Raw genomic sequence first — 22,907 nt, 5'->3', positions numbered from 1 at the left:
CCAGGATGTCTACAGCCTACAACTGCTCACTTACAGTCCTCCTACCAAGGCTAGCGGACCCCTCTCCCCGTGCCTAATAAACATATTGAGGTTCTGAATTATGGTGATGTAGAATATTTTAAAGTGTGTTACTTTTGTTTATGTTGCATTTGTTTGACTCTGCGAAGCTGTGTTACTGTGCTTGTCTAAAACACCTGATGGCCTAATGAAGAACTGGCCAATAGCAAGGCAGGAGAAAGGATGGGTGGGGCTGGAAGGCAGAGAGAGTATATAAAAGGAGAAATCTAGAAGTAGCCAGAGAAGGTGGAGGACTCCAGGGGCCAGCCACCTAGCTACACAACCAGCAACAGAGTAAGATTTACAGAAGTAAGAGAATGGAAAAGCCCAGAGGCAAAAGGTAGATGGGATCAGTTAAGGAAGGCTGGCAAGAAACTAAGCCAAGCTAAGGCCGGGCATTCATAAGTAAGAATAAACTTCCATGTGTGATTTACTTGGGAGCTGGGTGGTTCCTCCCCCTTCCCCACCAAAAAAAAAAAAAAAAAAAAAAAAAAGAGCCAACCCCCCCCCACAACAAAATGGTGATAGTAGGTTCCTTCCACTGGAAGTAGCAGCTCCCCTAACTTGATCCCAGCTTTGTACATGTGTGGATGCCCCAGTCAGAATTCCAGGATGCAAGCAACACAGGTCAATACCCAAGCAATATCGGTCATGGTAATTAAACAATTCACACAATCCATTATTTAAATCGGACAAATTACTTTTAGCATGTTCACCAAACTTTATAAACATAACCATAATGTTTATAAATGTTTTAAAACATTTTCATTTACTTCCTAAAAACACAAGTAACCATTAGCACTCAATTCCATTCCTCTACCCTACTCTTTTCCATTTATACATTTGCCTGTTCTGGACATTTCACATAAATACAATCATACAATAGGTTTTCTTTGTAACTGGCTTTTTTCACCTAGCATAGCATGTTTAAGGATCAGCTATGAAGTGGACTGTATCAGTATTCCATCTTTTTTACTGTCAAATAATATCCCATTATATAATATATCACATTTTACTTATCTAGTCCACCTGTTGATGAATGTTTGAGTTGTTTCCCATTTTTAGCTGTTATGATCATACTATTATGAATATTCAAGTATAGGTCTTTGTGTGACATATTTTGTGTGTATCTTGCCTATAAACCTAGGAAGAGTTATTAGGTCATGTAGTAACTTCATGTTTAACCCTCTGAAGAACTATTTTCCAAAATGACAGCACCATTTTACATTCCCACTTGTAATATGTGACAGTTCCAATTTCCTTACACCCTCAAAATATTTATTACTATTTGCCATTGTTAATAGCCATCCTTATGGATCTAAAGTGATATCTCATAGTTAAACATTTATTTTTACATTTACTTAGTGGGGTGGGGGTGTGTGTTTTTGTGTGTATGTGTGTGTGTGTGTGTGTGTACATGTGTGGAAGTCACAGGGCAACTTGTGGAAGTTGGTTCTCACCTTCCACCATGTGGGTTCTGGGGATGTAACTCAGGTTAAACTTGATAGCAAATGCATTTACTCATTGAGCTATCTCTTCAACCCAATATTTATCTTAAATAAAGCAATACAATTACATAATAATAGAACTGAGATAGGTACCTATTATACATACATACATACATACATACATATAGGCACTAATATAGTATATATATTAGGCACTACTATAGCTTTTACTACCAGGACTCAGATTAGGCCACATGCTCAGTCTCCCCCTGCTTCTGTCTCTTTCTCAGATCCTCTATTAGTGCTTAGGGGCTCTTTCCTGTGCTTACAGACTACATACTTTTGATAGGATGATGAATACTATATACTACTACATCTTCACAGAATATATTTTAAACACACAAAATAAAATAGAATGACCAAGGAAAACAATCATGTTGAAACCAACATGTAGAAGAACTGGAATGGTAGTGTAAACATTTCAAAATACTGATATAAAAACAAAGTAGGAACTCATCAACTAACACTTCAAGTAAATTGCAATAAGTTATATAAATATATAATGTATGTGCATATATTCATGCTTGTTAAAATTTTGCAAATTCAGATGGTATATTCTACTTAGCAAACCAGGCTTGTTGACATGCTAGCAAAACAAAAATGACTTTATAAGGATTAAAAATAAATGAATATAGACTGACCAGGGAAATAGGTAAGCTAACTGGAGATCTTCACCTCTCCTTCAGCTCCTCCAAATCCAAACCCCCAGCCTCATCCACAGCTCTGCAGCAGACCAACCAGCTGTGGCCATCTTCCCCACCCCTGACCCCCTCTCCAGGGGATCACACAAATATTCCACTCCTAACCTCCCTCCCCTACTCAGTGCATTATCCCAGACCCCAACTCCATCAGGCATTCCCTGGGAACCAGCAGACAACTCCTAGCATGTCTTCATCTCTCCCTTTGCTCCTCCAAATCCAATCCCTCAGTCTCATGCCCAACTCTGTAGCAGAAAGCCTGCTGCAGCCTCCTTTCCTCCCCTGCCCCCATCTCCAGTGGACCACACAGAACTCCCCTACTAACCTTCCTATGCCCACTCATTGCTTTATTCCTGACCTCAACACCAGCAGAATTTTTATATCAGAATTCCCCAGAATCCCACAGGCCACTCTGATCAGGGAAGCACATAGGCTAACTGAAAATCTTCACCTTTTCCCTCCATTCCTCCAAGTCCAGCCCCCCAGTTTCAACCTCAGTTCTATAGCAGACCTTCTGCTTCGGCCTCTCCTCACTCTCTGCCCCATTCCTAGGGGACTAAGCAGATTCTGGTGGGACACCCTGCTTTCCTCCCTCCTGTGCACCCCTAAGCCCCTCCCTATCCCATCCTCATTCTTAAATGTTACTTCCCATTACCAAAGTAAAACACATTTTACTTAGAGCCCCCACTGGCCATGCCTATTAGATCTCCAGAAGAATTTCCTAGCAGGCAACACATAGATACACTCTCCTAAGAACCAGACAGAAAACAAAAACCAAGGAACAAAACACCCACCCAACAAAGACAAGACCAGATATCAGCACCTAAAATTACAACCTTCCCAAACCCACATGCTTAAAACATAAAAACATAATCAATAACAGCCAGGACAATATATTTCCACTAGATCCTGGCAAAGCTACAACAGTAGCCTTTGAGTATTTCGACATAGCTGAGGCAAAAGAAAAGACCTTAGAATAGCCTTTATGAAGAAGATAGTGGTCCTTACAGAATAAGTTAATAAATCCCTTAAAGAATTCTGTGACAACACAAACAAAGAGTGGATGGAAATGAATAAAACATCTCAAGATGTGAAAGTGGAAATAGAATCAATCAAGAAATCTCAAACTGAGAGAAATCTGGAAATTAAAAATGTAGGTACTCATAAAAGAACCTCAGAGGCAAGCCTCATAAAATACTGCAAGAGATGACAGAGAGATTCTCGGGCATTGAAGATACAATAGACAAAATGGATACTTCAGTCAAGGAAAATGTTAAATCTAAAAGACTCCTAGCACCAAACATCCAGGAAAACTGGGGCACTATGAAAAGAACAAGTCTAAGAATAATAGGAATAGAGGAAGGATTGAATAAGCCCAGGTCAAAGGCCCAGAAAATATTTTCAACAAAATCATAGAAAGAAAATTTCCCCAACCTAAAGGAGAAATGTATTTCAAGGTACAAGACGCACACAGGATACCAGAGGAACTGTACCAGAAAAGAAAGTCCCCTTGGTACATAATAATCAAAACACTAAATATACAGAAGAATATTAAAATCTTCAAGGGAAAAAAACAATGAAAATAACACTGGACTTCTAAATGAAGTCTCTAAGTACCAGAAGGGCCTGTATAGGTGTACTACAGAATTTAGGAGACCACAGATGCCAGCCAAGACTATTATACCAAGCAAAAAATTTCAATCACAATAGATGGAGAAAATAAGACATTCCATGATAAAACAAAATTTTAGCAATTTCTATCTACAAATCCAGCCCTACATAAGGCACTAGAAGGAAAACTCCAATAAAAAGATGTTAACTACACCTAAAAAAAACTTGGAGAATAAATAATCCCAAACTAGCAAATCAAAAGAGGGGAAGCCAATACCCACCACCACCAGAACCACCACCACCACCACCACCACCACCACCCCCTACCACCACCACCACCAATGACAACAAAATAACAGGAACCAATGAATTCAGCAGTCTCACTGAATCTCTCAACATCAACAATACCAGTTCCCCAACAAAAAGACACAGGCCAAAAGAATGGATGTGGGGATAGGATCCATCCATTTGCTATAATCCAAGAAACATACCTTAAAATCAAGGCTAGACATCACCTAAGGGTAAAAGGATAGAAAAAGATATTCCAAATAATGGACCTAAAAAGCAAGCCTGTGGTTGGGGATTTAGCTCAGTGGTAGAGCGCTTGCATAGCAAGCACAAGGCCCTGGATTCGGTCCTCAGCTCTGGGGAAAAAAAAAAGTTTCAAAATTGTTTAAAAAGCAAGCCTGTGTAACCATTTTAATATCTGACATAATAGACTTCAGACAAACTAATCAGAAGAGATAAGGAAGAACACTACACACTCATCAAAAGAAATATCCACCAAGAGGACATTTCAATTCTTGACATCTATGCACCAACACAAGGGCACCAAAGTTCATTTAAAAAAAAAAAAAAACACTACTACAACTTAAATAACATACTGACCCTCACACACTGTTAGTGGAAAACTTCAGTACCCTACTCTTGTCAATAGACAGGTAATCCAGAGAAAAATAAACAAAGAAATGCTGGAGTTAACTGATGTTGTAACCCAAATGACATAACAGGTATTTACAGAACATTTAACCCAAACACAAAAGGATATACCATCTTCTCATGAAACTTTCTCCAGAACTGACCATATACACAGATACAAAACAAGTCTCAACAGGCACAAGAAAACTAAAATATAAAAGTCACAGGATAGCTAAAACAATCCTGAATTAAAGAACTGTGGGAAGTATCATTATCCCCAATTTCAAATTGCACCGGAAAAATATAGTAATAAAAACAGCATAGTCTTGGTACAAAAACAGACAGGTTGACCAATGGAATTGAACTGTAGACCCAGATGTGAATACACACATCTATGGGCACCTGATTTTTCATAAAGATGTCAGAAACAAACTCTGGAAAAAGATAGCATCTTCAACAAATGGTGCTGGTCAAACTGGATGACAGCACGTAGAAGAATCCAAATAGATCCATACTTATCACCTGAACAAAACACAACTCTACATGGATTAAAGACCTCAACATAAAACCAGGTACACTGAACCTGACAGAAGAGAAAGTGTAGAAAAACCTTGAATTCATTGGCATAGGAAGAGATTTTCTGAACAGAACACTGTTAGCACAGGCAATAAGAGCAACAATCAATAAATCAAACCCTTATGAAACTAAGAACCTTTCTGTACAGCATAGGAGATCATCATTAGGGTCATTAGGACAAAGCAGCAGCCTGTAGAATGAGAAAATATTTTTACACATCTGATAGAAGACTAATATCCAGAATAAAGAAAGAACTCAAAAGACTAGATACCAAGAAAACAAATAACCCAATTAAAAATGGGATATAGGTCTTGTGGTAGATTGAATGTAATTGGCCACCATAATCTCATAGGAAGTAGAACTATTAGAAGATGTGGCTTTATTGGAGTAGATATGGCCTTGTTAGAGGAAATGCATTACTGTGCAGGCAGGCTTTGAAATTTCCTATGCTCAGGACACCACCCAGTGTGTCAGTCTGCAAGATGTAGGACTCTCAGCTATTACTACAGCACCATGTCTGCCTGCACACCACTATGCTCACCACCATAATGATAATAGACTGAACCTCTGAAACTGTAAGTCATCACTTCCATTAAATATTTTTCTTTATAAGAGTTGCCATGGTCATGGTATCTCTTCACAGCAACAGAAACCCTAACAAAGACAGAAGTTGGTACCAAGGACTGGGGTATTGCTGTGATAGGCTTGACCATGTTTTTGTTTGGAGTAATATGAACTTTGGGAGTTTGAGTTAGGAAAGCAGTGGAATGCTTTAAGTGCTGCTTAGTAGGCCATACTAGCAGGAGCATGGAAGACAGTGGTGCTGAATGTGATTTGATGAACTGTGGGGATCAAGAGGTTTCAGAGGAGAAGGATTTTAGTATGTGGCCTAAAGACTGGTCTTGTGATATTTTGGTTTAGAACATGGCTGCTTTTTGCCCTTGTCCTAAGGGTCTACCTGAGGCTATAGTGAAGAAATTCAGATTAATTCTGCTGGCAGAAGAACTCTCCAAACATCCTAGTATTTAGACTCTGTTATGTGGATATTAGTGGTAACTCTAATGAAGATTTATAATGAAAAGTAGCAAGCTGAGCAGGGAAAATTGCAAAATGCAAATTTTGAGGAGAAAAGAAAGCACCAGGAAATAGTATGGAGCTAAATCTTGTGCTCAAGGAGATAAATGGACTAAGAAATGGAATAAAGGGAGTGGTGACTTCAGAGCAAGACCCCACCCAGCTAAATTTCCAGCTTGTGGGAAGGAACTAAAGAAAAGCTTAGAGCCAGGTGTGGTGAAGCACACCTTTAATCCCAGCACTAGGATAGCAGAAGATAGTGAATCTCTGAGTTTAAGGCCAGGCTGGTCTACAGAGTGAGTTCCAGGACAGCTAAACTTAGGCGGTGAAGGACAGAAAGCTGGTAAAGATGTAATTGAATGAGGGGGCCATGTTCCAGCCCCAACAAGCAGCAGAACTTGGCAGCTTGGGCCACATGGTTCTGGCTTTAGAGTTAAGGATAGAAGAAAAGGGCTGTGGAATTTGCCTCTGCACATAAAGAAGGTCGTAGAGGCCAGGCATGTGTCAAGGGTGTCCCTTAACAGAGGCCTAGTAGAGAGGCCAGTGCATGAAAGTGTGAAATTGAAGCCTGGACTGCCTTGGAGAACCCAAGATGTTAGAGATGCCAGAGTTGTGGGATACCTGCCAAGAAGAGCTGCTAACAGGGAGTGGAAACAGTCCAAGAAGTGTGTTGCAGTCAACAAAGCTGAATGGAACTGAAGATCTGAATACTGTTTTAACATCAGACATGAAGATGCAGTTTGGAGTTTGTCCAGCTGGTTTTTGGTCTTGCTTTGGTCCAGTATTTCCTCACTATGCTCCCTTCCCTATGTTTGGAACGGTTAATGTATATCCTGTGCCATTTCAGGTGACTCTTGTTTATGTCAAGTTGATAAAAACTAACCAACACAACATTCATTTGTAAATACTGTATCTACTATGTGTGCTTATTCATTAATAATATAACAAAATATACTTTAAGAATATGGTTACTGAATATCATTAAATTCATGTTCCTAGATGCATAAAAACCAGAAAATGGTTAATACATTTTATCAGAGTTGCAAACTAACTGACTTGTGAAATTGCCCTTCAGTAAGCCACAGCTAGCTGTTACAGAAGATGTTACCACAGCTAGAAAAAGAACCCATTGGCAGGAATGTCTTAGTGAAAACTGGAGCACAAAGAATAGGCTAATGACAATGCATGTTGCTTTCTGTTGCTATGACAAAACATTCTCATGAAAAGCAGCTTGAGAGAAAGGGGCTTGTTCTGTTCACCCGTCCAGTCACAGTTCATCATGTAGGGAGGGTAGAGCAGGAGCTCAGGCAAGAACTGAAGCAGAGGCTATGGAGGAATTCATTTCTTCAACTGAGGATCCCTCTGCTTAGCTGCTTATAGGCTTGTTCCTCGTGGCTTGCTCATTGTGGTTTCTTATGCCTCTCAGGACCACCCACCCAAGGATAGCACTGCCACAGTGAGCTAGGCCCTCCCACATCAATTGGAAGTGCCCCAATCAAGAAAATGCCCCCACAGACTGCCTATAGGCCAACAATACTCGGATGCATGTGATTGACTTAATTTCCATGCAATCTGGTTTTCATAAAAAAGATGCAGTATTGTCTCTTAAATTACCTGTCTCTTTAGTGTTTGCTTGTATTGTAGTAATATGGGATACTTAACATTAAGACACTAACAATGTTCAACTTCTAAATTCACAGGCTAAAAAGCAGTTTTGGCCTAGAGGTGGCTTCATGAAGGAAAGGTCACCTTGCAAGCTTCTTAAAGCCCCTTCAGGTGGCATTCCGATTTTGACAGCTGTCTTAATGTTGTGACTTGAATACCATTAAGTAGCTAAGAATGTGGTGATTCTATAGAGAATAAAGCTTGTTTACTTGTAAGAAATGTGTGGTTGCTCTTCTTATTTAGTTACTATTGCTAACTAGGAAAAAAAAAAATGTAAAAGAGAACTAGGTGTAGAAACAACAACAACAACAACAAAAGCCTGCCCTAAAAAAGGGAAGAAGACCTCATAAATTCACACTTTGATCTCATCTCCTGGGAGGTTTCTCTTTGTGCCTCCATTCCAGACACACTGCACATCTATTTCCTGAGCCCAAGCATATTCACATTTGAAGGCCTTTGTACTTGGTTGTCCTTTGGCCTGCAAAGCTTTCTTGTGTGTGTGCATGACTGGATCCTTCATGTATTTCAGGTTTTTGCCAAAGAGATTCTCCAAAGAGAACTTCTTGGTGAAGTTTCCTTCTCTTTGAGATCCAGTGTTTCACTTTTTCATTCCCTACACCACATACATTACATACATTTTCACTGTTCAAGTTTTGTCCTTAACCTCATTCTAAAAAAAAAAAAAAAAGGTTTTATGTTTATGTATTTGCTCATTTATTTATTATTTTTACCATTCTAGCTTCAGAATTTAAAAGTAATAGGTATATGGTAGGCACTCAAATAAGTTGAATGGATTATTGAAGAAATAAATAGGATGAGGTGTTCTTTGTAAATCAAATGACTTAGGACCCAACAACTTTAAGACCTAGAAGTTAACTGAACTGTTACCCTTTGTATGCCTCAGATATTTGGATGTGCACTTCTTTCTCCAGCTTTTGAGAGGTTTTTGTTATTAGTCTGTCTATTTGTTTTGTTTTTATCTTATCTCCTATCTGATGGATTCTAAGGTTTGGAATCTCTCCCAGACTTCTTGGAAGTATTGGTCATGCCCATTAAATATGCCCTTCTTCTATGTCTAGGTATGTTGTCTTAACTGTTCCTTTAACCCTGAAATTTACTCTTTTGCATGCAGTGTCTGTTGGTAACACTTTATGTGGTGGGTTTTTTTTTTTTTTGAGTGATTCTATCTTTATTTCCTGAATTTCATTCTGGTTTATTTTCAGGGTTTCCCTGTCCTGGCTTATATTTCCTCCATGTATTGGGCTTTTGACTCCAATTTACTGTTTTGTGTCCTTTCAGGACTGTCTTATTGAGACCCTGAATATAGTACCTTAGGTTGTTATCTCATTTTTTTCTTTAAATTCTGATATGGCTATTTGTGGGAGAGTTAAGTTCTGAGTCAATGCAGGTTGCTTGACATGGGCATGACCATGTGAAAGACCCAATTTCCTCCGACCAACGGGAATGGCAAAGCTTGACCGGGGTGAAGCTCAGAGGGATGGCAAAGCATGCATCAGGCCCAAAGTGCAAATGCTGACAGTGTGTGCAGACAACATCCACAGTAGCTTTCTCTTCCAGGATGGTTATGGCCTGAGGCCTCCCCCACAGAGCCTGCTCTTACTGAGGTTAGTCCTGTTTCCTTGTTCATCTGTGTATGATAACCGTGTTTATCTGTATTGCAATAACCCCACTTCCCTGTTCAACTGTATATAATAAACACATACTGAGCTTCCAGGGCGCTGTGGTTTCTTCTTCTGAGCCCAGACCACCTGATCCCAGCCTTTCTGTGCATGTGTCTGTCCTTTCTTTAGCCCTTCATAGGTCCTAATCAGGGTTCCTGGACCCAAGCCATGCAAGGACACGGCGGCTATTAATGCTTTAAAAAAAAACAGTATTTGAATTTTCTCAGACATTTCAGCTATCTCGGTGGCTTTGTGTTTCCACTGTGTGGGAGTTTGGAGTTTGGAATGGAGCAACGGTAAGTCCTTGCCTCTTATTCTCTGTATTTCCTATTTGTGTTCAGTGCATATATTGAGATGGATATATCTGTTTTATCTCTTCCTCTTCCCAAATGTATTTGGTTGTCTTAGTCCTCCGAGAGGGATGTCTTCATTAGTAATTACCTTTCCTGCAGCATTTTTTTTTTTTGGAGGGGGGCATGATGTTATCTCTTACTTACTTATCAGTATTCCTGTTTTTGCCTAGCTGTAGGAGACCCTTTGGTCCTGTTTCCGCATTTTGCTTCAGAGACAGTGGTGATAGAATACTGGTTGGAGAAAATGTCATTGACTTTCTAGAGCAAAGGGTATCAGCACTTCAGTAGAAAAATGAAAAGGAACAGGAAAAGAGCTAAGCGGAGGTAAGGCATGAATGAGAAGGCAGGCATATGGGGTGAAGGCAGGGGAGGCAGAGACTGTAAGTAGAGAAATGCAGATGAGTAGGTGAAGAAAAGATGGAGAATTAGAAAGGTCTAATGTGATAAGATAAAAGCTAAAACACAGTGACTTAACAATATACAAAACAGCAAATAGTTCTAAAAATAAACAATTAGAAAGAGAAACTAAACTGTTAACTCATTTGGAGAAAAAAGAAACAAAGACATGCCAAAACATAACAAAAACAAAGAAACAAAACCGTCATAAAACCAAGACATACAAACTTATACACAAACCAAGCAAAAACAAAGAAAAGGATAGTAACTTGCAAAAGAAGATTTGGGTCCAATTTTTTCACTCAGTGGGTTATGAGATTCCTCCCTCCCCTGTATTGTTATCAGTTTCCCAGTTCCTGGGGAGACTTCCAGTGAGATCAGCTGTTAGACATATGAAGCCTATGTGGACTTGCAGATAGGCACTTCTGTAATGTAAATTTCTTTCAACCAGAATTTCTTGGCTTTGGACCCACTAAGGTGGGGACAGGGATGGTGACTGCTGGCCTGGCACTAGCACCCATTGCCCACTAATGGCTGCTGGGGTACCAGGGCTCATTCATGCTGGTCATGTCAGGCTGTTTCCAGGGCAGTAGTAAGTGAGAGTGCTTTCAAGGCAAGAACTCACTTGTGGTACAAGTTCTGTGGGCTGTTTGCTGAAAGCCACACTTTCTAGGTTGGTTCAGAGGGAATCAGAGCCCACAGGGACTATCCCAAACTGTGGCTCCCATGCAGCTGCACAGTGTCGGCACAAGTTACCTGGCTGCCATGAGGTGTTGAAGGATGAGTGGTGGGTAGGGCAGGAGCTGCTAGTCTGAGCAGGACAGTGGTCCTGCTCAGTCTGTTTCACTTGCTATAACCACCCACTGCTTGCTTAAAAGTGGTTTGAACCGGCCATGTGATCTAGAAGTCCACCAATCAACTTCTAAGCAAGTCAAGAAAAAATATTCCTTTATTCATCCATGTATTTTCCACTTCAAGTCATTTGCAGGATTATTCCTTTCCACATTAAGAATGTCATTTAGCATTTCTTAGTGAAAATATACCAGAAATAAGGTCTACCAGCTTTTGCTTATTTGGCAATTTCATTATTTCACCTTTATTTAAGAAAAAGTATGTCATAAAATATAAAATTTTTGATCAGTATTTTCTTTTAACACTAATGATATTTTCTGTTGTTAATTAGCTATGAATGTTTCTGACTTTTAGAAAACCATTTGTCACCATTCTTGTGCAGTTACTGTTGAGTTTGGTTTTAACTGCAGTTAAATCACCAGTAGATCATCACAAACTTGTGAAATTTAATACTTAGTAGAATATCTGTTTCTGCTTTGTCCTTGAGTTTAGGGCTTTAGTCCAGCTTTTGTCTCAGTTATCATTATGGGTGTTATGATTTGAATGTAAACAATGTCCTCACAGGCTGGTGTGTTTGAATATTTGTTCCTCAGCTCATGACATTTTTTGAAAAGCTGTAGAAGCTTTGGACCATGGTACCTACCTGATGGGCACAGGCTAGAAAGGGTGTTCATTGGAGAGTGGCCATCCTCCAGCAGGAACTCTCTGCTTCCAGTCTGTAGAGGAGGCGTGCCACCTGCTTGCTCCTATTGGCATGAACTCTGCTGTGTTTTCCCTGTCAACAACTCTACCCTTTGAACTGAGGTAAGAAGAAATCCTCCCTCCTTTTAGTTCCTTCTATCGTCTATTTGGGCACAGTGGTCTTTACTACGAGGGTTCAGCAGTAGCAGAAGACGGGTAAATTCTCTTATGAGCAGATACTCAACTCTCAGCTCCTCAACATTCAACTTTGTTTCCAATTGAGGACCTTGGAATTTTATTCACACATCCAGTTTAAATTACAGACAAGGCTTTGAAAGGAACTAATATGAAAATCTTATAAAGTCAAATTTAGTACTGACCCAAATAATATCATGAGGGAGTAAGTCTATAAAACAGTATACAATTATTTCAAATGTAAGGTATTTTGTTCATAATTATTAAGAGAAAGTATATTACTGAAAGAATTAATATTATTTAACTTTTAAGAGAACATAACAAATCCTGGATCTTATGATTCTCTAGTACTAATTCCTGGTACAAAAAGATATGTGTAGTACAGTGTTCATCCCAACAGTACGTTTAATAATGAAACTGGTTAAATATTCATTAGATGTAGCAGGATGATAGAAACTAAGGTGTAGAAATATTGCTGGATGTTTTATAGCAATTAAAAAATTAAGGTGGGCTAATATATATTAAAATGGAAAATGTGTTAAGATATGAATAAGTAAACTGGTTGCCAAATTATAGTGCAGTACACATATAATACACCCATGTCTTGTTGTGAGTGTGTGTTTGTGTGTAAACCCTGAGTAACAGGTGAAAACAATGAGAAAGAGTAATGTACTAGGAGGCAGTTTCAAAGGAATGATAGAGTTTTCTCTCTACTATTTTACATTTTCATTAAGGAAAGCATATTCCATTTTAAATATGACTGGGAGAAAGAGTTCAACAGATCAGGGATCATATTTTATTTTGTTTCATTAGATGTTTAATCTTATACAAATTATTAAGCTTATAAAATTATGTGTCACAGATTATTATTAATTTAATTATATATCTTATATAAAGTTTTTGGAAAATACAGGAACTGAAAAATAATAAACCAATTAATATTCAACCTTTGTTTTTGCATTTTCTCTAGATTACTAAATTCTTACCATGTTATCATGCTATGTACTTGAATACTTTTTTTAAAGATTTATTTTATTGTCTTTAAGCGTGTGTGTGTGTGTGTGTGTGTGTGTGTGTGTGTGTGTGTGTGTATGTGTGTGTTTCTGTGTATGTGCACGTGAGGGCATATGAGTTTAGGTGCCTACAGAGGACAGAGGCATCAGATCCCCTAGAGGGGAAAGCAACAGGCAGTTGAGAGCTGATGTGGGTGCTGGAAATGAAACTTGGGTCTTCCATAAAAGCAGTAAGTGCTGTTAACCACTCAGCTATCTTCCTGGTCCTACTTGAGTAATTCTTATACTGCCTTTAGCTCCCCTTTTCTCCTTTGCTTCCCTGGAGTTTTCATATGGATTTATTTGCTTCTGGCTCTGTAATCATTTCTGTTCTTAACATCAATAAATGGATGTATTCGTCAGTTGTATAGATGACTGTCATGTGGTACCAAGTCAATCACTCTTTGTAGTGACTCTGAAGTGCACTAATTTTCCCTACCCTTTAAAATGTTAAGGCCAGACTGAACAAAATTTAGGCAACAGTAAATCATCAGTGCTTTATAGAATGTCTGTTATCACAAAATACTGCTTGCAGCACTCATCAATTGCTCAATCATCTTAAACTGCTCCAGTTTTTTTTTTTTTTTTAAATTTGGCAAATAACACTTGTTATGCTTTCAGCTAAAAAAAATCAGGCTGTTGCTAAGTGCTTTATATTTGAAGCTTTGTGTTCATGTTCTCTCAATTTTTCTTGGTGACTCAAAATTTATTATTGCCTCCATTTTCTAAAAATATAAAGACAGAAAATAGGAAAAGAAAGATGTTTAGGGATAAATATTTAGAAATGTCTTTTTTTCCCATTTCATATATGACCTAGAAATACTGAAAACATTATTTGGCAGATAAAGATTGAAATTCAAGTCCTTTTCTATTTTTTGAACAACAAATGTAAAGGATAGGAATATAGCCTCTAAAATAGGCAATGCATAAATGTTTGAAAACATTAAAGATTAGAACAAATAATGGTATGGTTAAGGCAAAAAAAAAAAAATGACCTATAAACTCTCTCAGAGCCATGGATAACCAAACTTAGGAAGGACAGAAAATAGTACTCACAGGAAGAAGTAACTAATAAAGCCTCCCAGTAGTGGAATTCAACCTTCTTTTAAAAAATTGGTTATTTTCAGAACAACAATGATTAGTTAATAACAATTACTAAGAACAATGTTTTTCATTTTAATAGTTACTGAAAAATTTTAGTGGAAAATTTTAACTTAAATTTATGAATATGATATTATGACAAAGTTGAGGATTACTTTTTAATATATTAGAAGAAATAAAACTACAACTGAAAAGCTCAAAATACAGCTAGCCCTATTAAGCTTAATATAGCTAGCCCTATTAAGAAAGCTTAAAAGTTATTAAATTTCAGAGCAAGAAACTTTATGATGAAAAAAATTAAAAATGGAAGACAACGTTAGGGATAATTCCTCAAAATCTAGCATTAATGGCCTCTTTATTCTTTAGCATTTAAAGTACCAATTTTCCATATTGTTTCTTGAAAAATAGAAATGTCTTCATTTGCTGGTTCTTCCTGTATGGCTAAGAAACCTAAATATTGAACATAAAACAAATATCAGAAGCCTCTGAAAACTGGAGAGACAAAATAAATAAATAAATAAATACATACATACATACATACATACATACATACATACATACATACATAAAATAAAGGTAGAGAATTCAGGCCCTAGGAATCACATGCATTTCCATTTCTCTTACATACTCCAGAGAGGGTTCTTGTGAAGACAGCTATCCAAAAGTGTCGATAAATACTCGAAGGGAAAAGTCTCCAGGGAAACCTCCTCTTTCTAGTCAGATGATGAAGAAAGTGGCAGCCTCCCAAGACAGAACACTTTCAGATAGTAACTCTCTTCTCCTCAAAAGGAATACCCCACAAACACACACAAAACAAACAAACAAACAAACAAACAAACAAACAAACAAAAAATCAGATGTGGCTCTCCTCCACACATGAGGAGTCACAATCCCATATTACATCATTGCTAGCAATACTGAAGTTCTCCAGTCCAGCTGCTGGTGGTTTTAGTGGGCTAACTGGGCAGTCCTGAGTTGTGATGCCTTCTAAGCAATAACAAACTAAGTCTTTTGGAATCAGTGGAGCCCATGAAGACGCTACTCTCATCAAGTTGTAGTAAAAGCAGAGGAAGCCTAGTAAAGCCTGGGCCTTCACCAGTACTCAGGACTAACACAGCAATGTATAATTAGAGCAGAGGGTGTGTGTGGAGTGGTGCTAGCAGCAGAGGTCTGGAAGGCCAGCCAGAACACCCACATCTGGTTCACAGAGAAAAGAAACTCTCCTCTCTCCAATGGATGTGAGGGAGACTATGAGGAAGATATGAACTTAAGCTGCTGCTGGAAGTAATTATGATCTCAGTCTTAAAACCTATTAGGCAACACATTAAGGTGTCAATAGAAAACTAGTTATCATACCAAGAACTGAGTTCTCAAACTGAGTAAGAAATGACCTTCACTATGCACCACCACCTCTGGAACAGCATCACAGTTATCTGATGAGCAGTTCAAAGCAGTCACAATACACATGCAACAGAAAGTCGCAAACATGAGAAGATGAAGAAATACTTTTCAAAGGATTTAAACAGAAAATTTAAGAAGTCAAGTGAAAATTCAAAGACCAAAAGATTAAATCTGAATTGAAAAACTCAGTGGATCTCAATAACTGGGGAGAAAAGCGGAAAAAAAATAAGTAATCAAGAAGAAAAAGCACTAGAAGTTACTCAGTTTGAGCAGGAGATAAAATTAAATTAACGAAAGGGTGATGGAAATGTCTAAAATGAAATTTGGTGATGGTCACACCAGGCAGAAAGTATACTAAAATCCTTTGGGTTTGATGCCTCAAATGTTAAATTATAGTATTACATGTATAGATTTATCAATAAAGCTTTTTTAAAAATTTCACTAAAGAAATTCCAATTTCATGGAGAAAGAGACACAAAAGCACTTTCTAAACATGTACAGGAAGTTCAATGTCTTGATCAAGAGACGGTTCTGATGTGTGCAGATCTGAATCAAAATTAATTAAGCCAAGCATTTAAAATGTTGTACTTTCTCTTTAACAATGGCACTTAAGAACATGTTATTGTAAGAACTTATTACATAACACCCAATTTCTTTACAAGATGTTTTCAGCAATTTGCAGTCATATAAAGGATGTATTAAAATTAAGGTGCTTTCAACTCTTTCCATCTCTAAATATTGATAATTTTGTAGCTAAATAAACCCTATTACAGCTTTAATTATCAATATTTTATTGTTAAATGGTGCTAGAAAAACTGGGTAGTCACCTTCAGAAGAATGAAATTAGACCCACATCTCTCATCCTGCACAAAAATCAATTCAAACTTGGTCAAAGACCTTAATTTAAAATGAGGAATGCTGAACTTGCTAAAGGAAAATACGAAGAATACACTTCACTTCAAGATGTACATATAGACAAAAGCTTTCTGACTAGGACCACAATATCAGAAGAAATATTCCCAGAGATTAACAAATGGGACGACATGAAATTTAAAAAGTTTTACACATCAAACTGAACAGATAGTTTCAGAATGGGTCAAAATATTTGCTACCTTATCCTGCCAACAGAGGACTGATGTCTACAAAATATAAACAACTGTAAAAATTAAATTCCAAAAATAAAATGTGCCATCAACAAGTGAGCTAATGAACCATTTTTAAAAGAAGAAAGGCAAATGGCAGTAAGTGTTTTTAAGATGTTCAATATCTTTATCCATCATGAAAATGCAAATGGAAACTATTCTGAGATTTCGTATCACCCCAGTTAAACGGTATCAAGAAAAGAAACTAATACTAGACAGGATATGGGAAGAGGAGGAGCCCTTGTTCATTGCTGGTAGGAAAGCAACCTAGTACAGCGACCATGGAGACCGGTGTGGACGCTTCTCAAAGTGTTAAAAACAGAACTTCCATATGGCCAAGTTATACCACCCCTGGGCATATGCCCAAGGGCTCATCCTATTACAGAGATTCTTCCACAGCCAGGTTATCACTATTCTTTTTTATAACAACAAAGAAATAGATATCCAAGGACACATGAATGGATAGTGTAAATGTAGTATGTACATACAATAGATTTTATTAAGTTAAAAAGAAAGTGAAATCATGAAATTTATGTGAAAATGTAAAGAACTGGAAAACATTATAGCAAGTGACGGAATCCAAATCCAGGCTCCAAATGGCAAATACCAGACTTTATCTCATATGTAGATCCTTGCTTCTAACTGCTAATTATGTGTCTCGGGTGCTGGCAAATGTAAGTAAAAGGCAGGAAATCAGAGCCTGGAGAAAAGAGCCTTAAATGGAGGGCGTAGAAAGACAAGAGCCCAAAGTGATAGGGAACACTGGGGCTGAAGAGTACAATGAAGAAGAGGGTGGGGGACGAGAGGGGACGGGGAAGAATAACAACCACAATGAAGTGCATATGCAAACTGCACTGGAAACCTAATTTGTAGGACAATTTAAAAATAGAAATGCAATATTATTTAAAAAGAAAATACAGAACAATTGTTAAAGTGATTTTTAATTTTTAATTTGCTGATTTATTGTTGTTGTTTAGATACACGCACTTAAATAATTATTTCTATGTCACATACTCATTGGGTTCCTGTTTTGTGGACATATCCTTGACTTTTTCTCCTCTTTCATATGTCTTACAAATCTTTCTAAGAGCTGAGTCTGTCCTCTCTAATGTTAAGGAAGTAAAAATATTTAACCATAGAATTTGTGTAGGTATTTTTGTCTTTAAAAATATTTATTTAATACAGAGTTAAATTTTCTCTTGCACTTCTTGAATGCTCTTAAGAGTATAAGCACGGGTAGTATAAGATGGAAATTCAACTTAGCATTCTCTATATAGTGTAACCGATGTTGTCACATTTATTTGTGTGGGGTGGGTGCAGGGGGGGAGTGGGTATGTAATGTTGTGTGCTGTGATGCATGTGTGTATGGGTGAGTGCATGCCACAATGGCCCATGTGTGGAGGTCAGAGGATAAGCTGCACCAGCATGGTCTGTCTGTCCTTCCTTCGTGGGATGGTATTCAGGTTGTTAGTCTTGGCAGCAAGCACACTCACTTGCTGAACCATCATCCCATTGGCATGGTTTAGTTCATTCCATTCATGTCATTCATGCATAGGAACTACTTTTAGATCTCTTCTCTGTCTCATTAATCGTTTTTCTAGTTTCACACCACTTATAGACTACCTTACAACATTTCAATAAATTGATGTGTGAAAGAACAAAATTATAAACAAAATGCTTACTCTTATTTGAATTCCTACTAAACTATAAGATAAATCATAATGATTTTTTTTTACTGAAAATATGTAAAAGTAAAGGCTTTTCATCTTAAAATTATTTAGGTATTTTCATATCATGTCAAATTATTGTGTTAGAGGTGAAAATTATTTTTCATTTGCCGTTAACAGCACACTCTTTTCCATACTTGTTCTCTATTCATACCAACAACCAATGTCTAAGGTGGCACCGCATGTTAAGAAATTAGTTTCCCTTTCATTTTCCTTATTTATTTGCTTTGGTTTGGAGACAGAGTCTCACTCTAGAGACAGGACTGGACTCTAATTTATGGCAATCCATCTACCTTAGTATTCTAAATGCTGGGCTTAAGGGCAAGAACCACAGTACCCACCCTCATTTTCATTTTTTATAGATATTCATTGTTTTTAAACTTGACTCTTGAGAGTTGCAAATATGAAATCAAGAAGTTTAGAGCAACAATGCTTTCTACAGCTCTTTGCTCTATTTTCAAGATTCTGATATCTAGACTGTTCATCCTTTTTGACCATCTCAGTCTTTGCTTTATAGCCTTTAATTAGGTACCAAGTGGTTGGTAAAATGAGACCTGGGTGAATTCCAGAGAATTCCAAACCAAATATCTTTTCTTTTCTTCCTTCCTTCCTTCCTTCCTTCCTTCCTTTTTTTTTTTTTTTTTTTTTTTTTTGATGTGGTATTACTTTGTAGACCAAGCTGGCTTCAAACTCTATCCTTCCAAGTGCTAGGATTATAGGCATGTGTCACACCTGGTATAGACCATATTTGATGTGACTACTTGCTTTGTTTGAATACTTTCACATACTTGAAAGAAGTGTTATCTCTTGTTATATTTTAAGAGCTTATGTTTAGTCAAGTTCTTTCTTGTTCTCTAGCTGTTTTGAAAATCAAAAGTAAGTTATGGAAATACAAATATAGCATAAGTTTAAGACATAGTCTCATGAAATATTTAAATATAAATAACTAACTCACCTCTATTTCTTTTCTTAGTCTTTCATGTGTCTTTTTCTCTTCTTCAATAAAATGTGTTTTCTCAATGACTGAATCTTTTACTGTCATAATTTTATTCATTAGCTTTGAAATGTCTTCCTGGATATTTGTAAAATTTAAAATATACAAGTCAAAAACCCAATGGTCAAAATAAATCCAAGACTTTCAGTGCTTTCATAATTTATGAAAACTAGCCTAATTAAAATTTAAATTTGGGAAACAGGAGAAAAACATTACTTCTACAACCATACAAAATAACCATTATTTACAGAAAGCAAACCTGGGTTTGAAAACAAAATAAGACACAAAGAAAAGCAGTAGTTGTGTCAATGATTCCCTGACTGTAGTGCAAAGGGCACTTTCCCACTCTCTAGCAAGGAGTGGTAGATAGTTTAAGTCTTCTTCCTCTGTGGCTTTCACAGATTAGGAGGAGGAATACAAAGATGCCCATTGTGCAATTATGAATCACATGAATTTATTCTGTGATTTATCAGAATAGAAGCCAGAAGTTGAACATTTTTCATGAATTACAATTACTGCAGTAAATGGATTAATTAATTGTTCACTGTGATTTTGACCATATATTCACATATTTATGACTATACACCCACACACATATAGCCACAGATAATCTATATCTCCTTTAAGCATCTGCACATTGGGAAATTGTTATTTAACTTATATATCTGATTGCTATATGTACTTACTTAAGTTTTAAAAATTGTGAAACAGTTTCTGAATGTAGAACTATAGGTATCAGATTAATTGAATTATTATTTACTATGTATACTTACAAACAACAGAAAAGAGTTTGATAAGTAGCACTTCAAACCTGTATTTGTGTTGCATATTTTCCTTGTGGATTTTGGAGATCTTCCCTAAGATCTTCTTTCATTGTCTTTAGGTTTTGGATGAGCTCTCGTTTCTCATAGAGTTCAGTCATAAATGAGCATTTGCTTTCTGTCTCTTCTAAACTATCTTTATAGGCTTTTATTTTTGCATAATATGCATTATATTTTATCATTTGTTCCTCAAATAGTTCTTGGGCTGTTTCTGTATCAAATTTCAGCTTTACACTTTCTGAATATAAGGACTCAATTTGAGCTTCCAAGAGTCCACAATGAAGTTTGGAATTCTCCATGGCAGCATCTTGCTGGTGCATTTGCTTCTCTGTTTCTTTAGCTTCTGCAGCAATAGCTGCTATTTGTTTTTCAAGATCATGAAGTTCAATCTGTAATATATTTTATAAATATCGTTAATGATTAATTCATTGTATTCAGCAGAGAGAAAAGTCATTATTTTAATTCATAATGCACAAAAAAATGCATTTATAAGATATAGGAAAATGATTTATAATAGAAGGCATGTAATAGCATAATATGTATTTATTTCAGAATCACAGAAGGGTCCCAGAGTTGTGTATTTCTTACTTGCTCATCTAATTCTCAAGTATTAAAGTTATATAATTTACTATCTTATGCATAAAAGAGATAATTGGTCATTTTTAAAATGTGTTTATAGGTACCAGAAGTATTCTTTCAAATAATACAGTATGGTAAAATTTATATAGCCCAGAGCTGAGTAACCTACAGACTAGGTTCCAGTACTTTTACTGCTTTTTACCAATCTCTATGACCACATGTAAACTTAATTACTCTATCCAAAACTTACTTTCTTCACTTGCAAAATGAATATAAAGGTATCTATTTTGCTTTTCTGGGGCATCAGTCAGTGTTTACTCACACTTCCTTGTTAAAACCTGTTTTTCATATCACTAATTTTCTTTGGATCTCCTCAATCAGTCATTTCTCACTACTTCTCAGTTTCAACAACTCCTTCAAATATAGGACTTCCTCAATGTTCAGTCATGATATTTTTTTTAATTTTATAATTTAATTTAATTTTACACATCAGCCATGGGTTCCCCTGTCCTCCCTCCTCCTGCCCCCACGCTCCATTCCCATCTCCTCCAGGGCAAAGACTCCTCTGGAGATTCAGCTCAACCTGGTAGATTCAATCCAGGCAGTTCCAGTCCCCTCCTCCCAGGCTGAGCAAAGTGTCCCTGCGTAAGTCCCAGGTTCCAAACAGCCAGCTCATGCACTAAGGACAGGTCCGGGTCCCACTGCCTGGGGACCTCCCAAACAGTTCAAGCTAATCAACTGTCTCACTTATCCAGAGGGCCTGATCCAGTTGGGGATTCCTCAGCTATTGGTTCATAGTTCATGTGTTTCCATTAGTTTAGCTATTTGTCCCTGTGCTTTTTCCAATCTTGGTCTCAACAATTCTTGCTCATACATTCCCTCCTCTTTCTCGCCTGGGGCCTGGCCATGGATCTTTGCATCTGCTTCCCTCAGTCATTGGATGAGATTTCTAGCATGACAGTTAGGGTGTTTGGCCATCTGATCACCAGACTAGGTCAGTTCGGGCTTTCTCTCAACTCAGCCAGTAGTCTACAGTGGAGGTATCTTTGTGGATTTCTGGGGACCTCTCTAGAACTTTACTTCTTCCTATTCTCATGTGGTCTTCATTTATCATGGTCTCTTATTCATTGTTCTCCCTCTCTGTTCTTGATCCAGCTGGGATCTCCCGCTCCCCTAAGCTCTCTTTCCCTTGAACCTTGCCCTTCATTACCCCCACTCACATCCAGGTTGTTCATGTAGATCTCATATTTCTTCTTGTCATTCTATATGTATAGACTGAGTAATTATATAAATAGTCCCAACTTTTCTATTTTCTGCTGATGGTTCACAGACTATGTGTGGCTACTCAGTTCTATACCAAACTACCATGGGTCACTTCAAATTCATCATGTCCTCAAATCAGACTTTCCTTCCTCCTTTCCTAATCTATTTTTATTTGTATCAGTTATCAATTGCCGTAGCACAAAACCTCAGTGACATACAATATAGTGTTATTTATCATGGACATGCCTGGGAGAAGCTGGTGTTGCTAGGTGATGCATATGGTTGAGAGCAGGGAGCTGATTTTAGTCAGTTAGCTCCTATGTGTGGGAGTTGCTGTACTTCTCTGTTAAGTGGCTTTTAGGGGAAGCACACTTTTAAGTCCCCTTAAACATGGGATATGTTTATTTGAGTAAACATGAGTTACCTCTCTTGGTTTTCTGAAAAAGGAAAACTAAATTGACCCACCCACATGAAACTAAGCACACTTCTGCTGCTGGCTACCTGTGTAAAAAGTAAAGGAGGGCATTTGTTGTCTGCTTTCTTTTCTTTAACTTTCTTTTT

General features: G+C 37.4%; 1 protein-coding gene across 3 annotated transcripts in view; it reads right to left on the bottom strand.

The window, feature by feature from the left end:
* The window catches only part of Ccdc122 (coiled-coil domain containing 122), a 49,727-nt gene that overhangs the window by 4,875 nt on the left and 21,945 nt on the right, over window positions 1–22,907 (bottom strand). For 2 of the 3 annotated variants that reach the window (XM_036199097.1, XM_036199099.1), the window contains 2 exons: window positions 20,495–20,893; window positions 19,645–19,761 (listed from right to left, as the gene is read on the bottom strand). In XM_036199097.1, coding sequence (XP_036054990.1) covers window positions 19,645–19,761; window positions 20,495–20,893 — 516 coding nt within the window. The remainder of the gene's footprint in view (window positions 1–19,644; window positions 19,762–20,494; window positions 20,894–22,907) is intronic. The other variant, XM_036199100.1, reaches the window with a different exon arrangement.

The sequence above is a fragment of the Onychomys torridus genome, chromosome 9 (genome assembly GCF_903995425.1).
Source record: "Onychomys torridus chromosome 9, mOncTor1.1, whole genome shotgun sequence".
In the NCBI taxonomy this organism is placed as follows: domain Eukaryota; kingdom Metazoa; phylum Chordata; class Mammalia; order Rodentia; family Cricetidae; genus Onychomys; species Onychomys torridus.
Note: the sequence above shows the minus strand (reverse complement) of the source record. Positions and strands in the feature narration are given on the sequence as shown.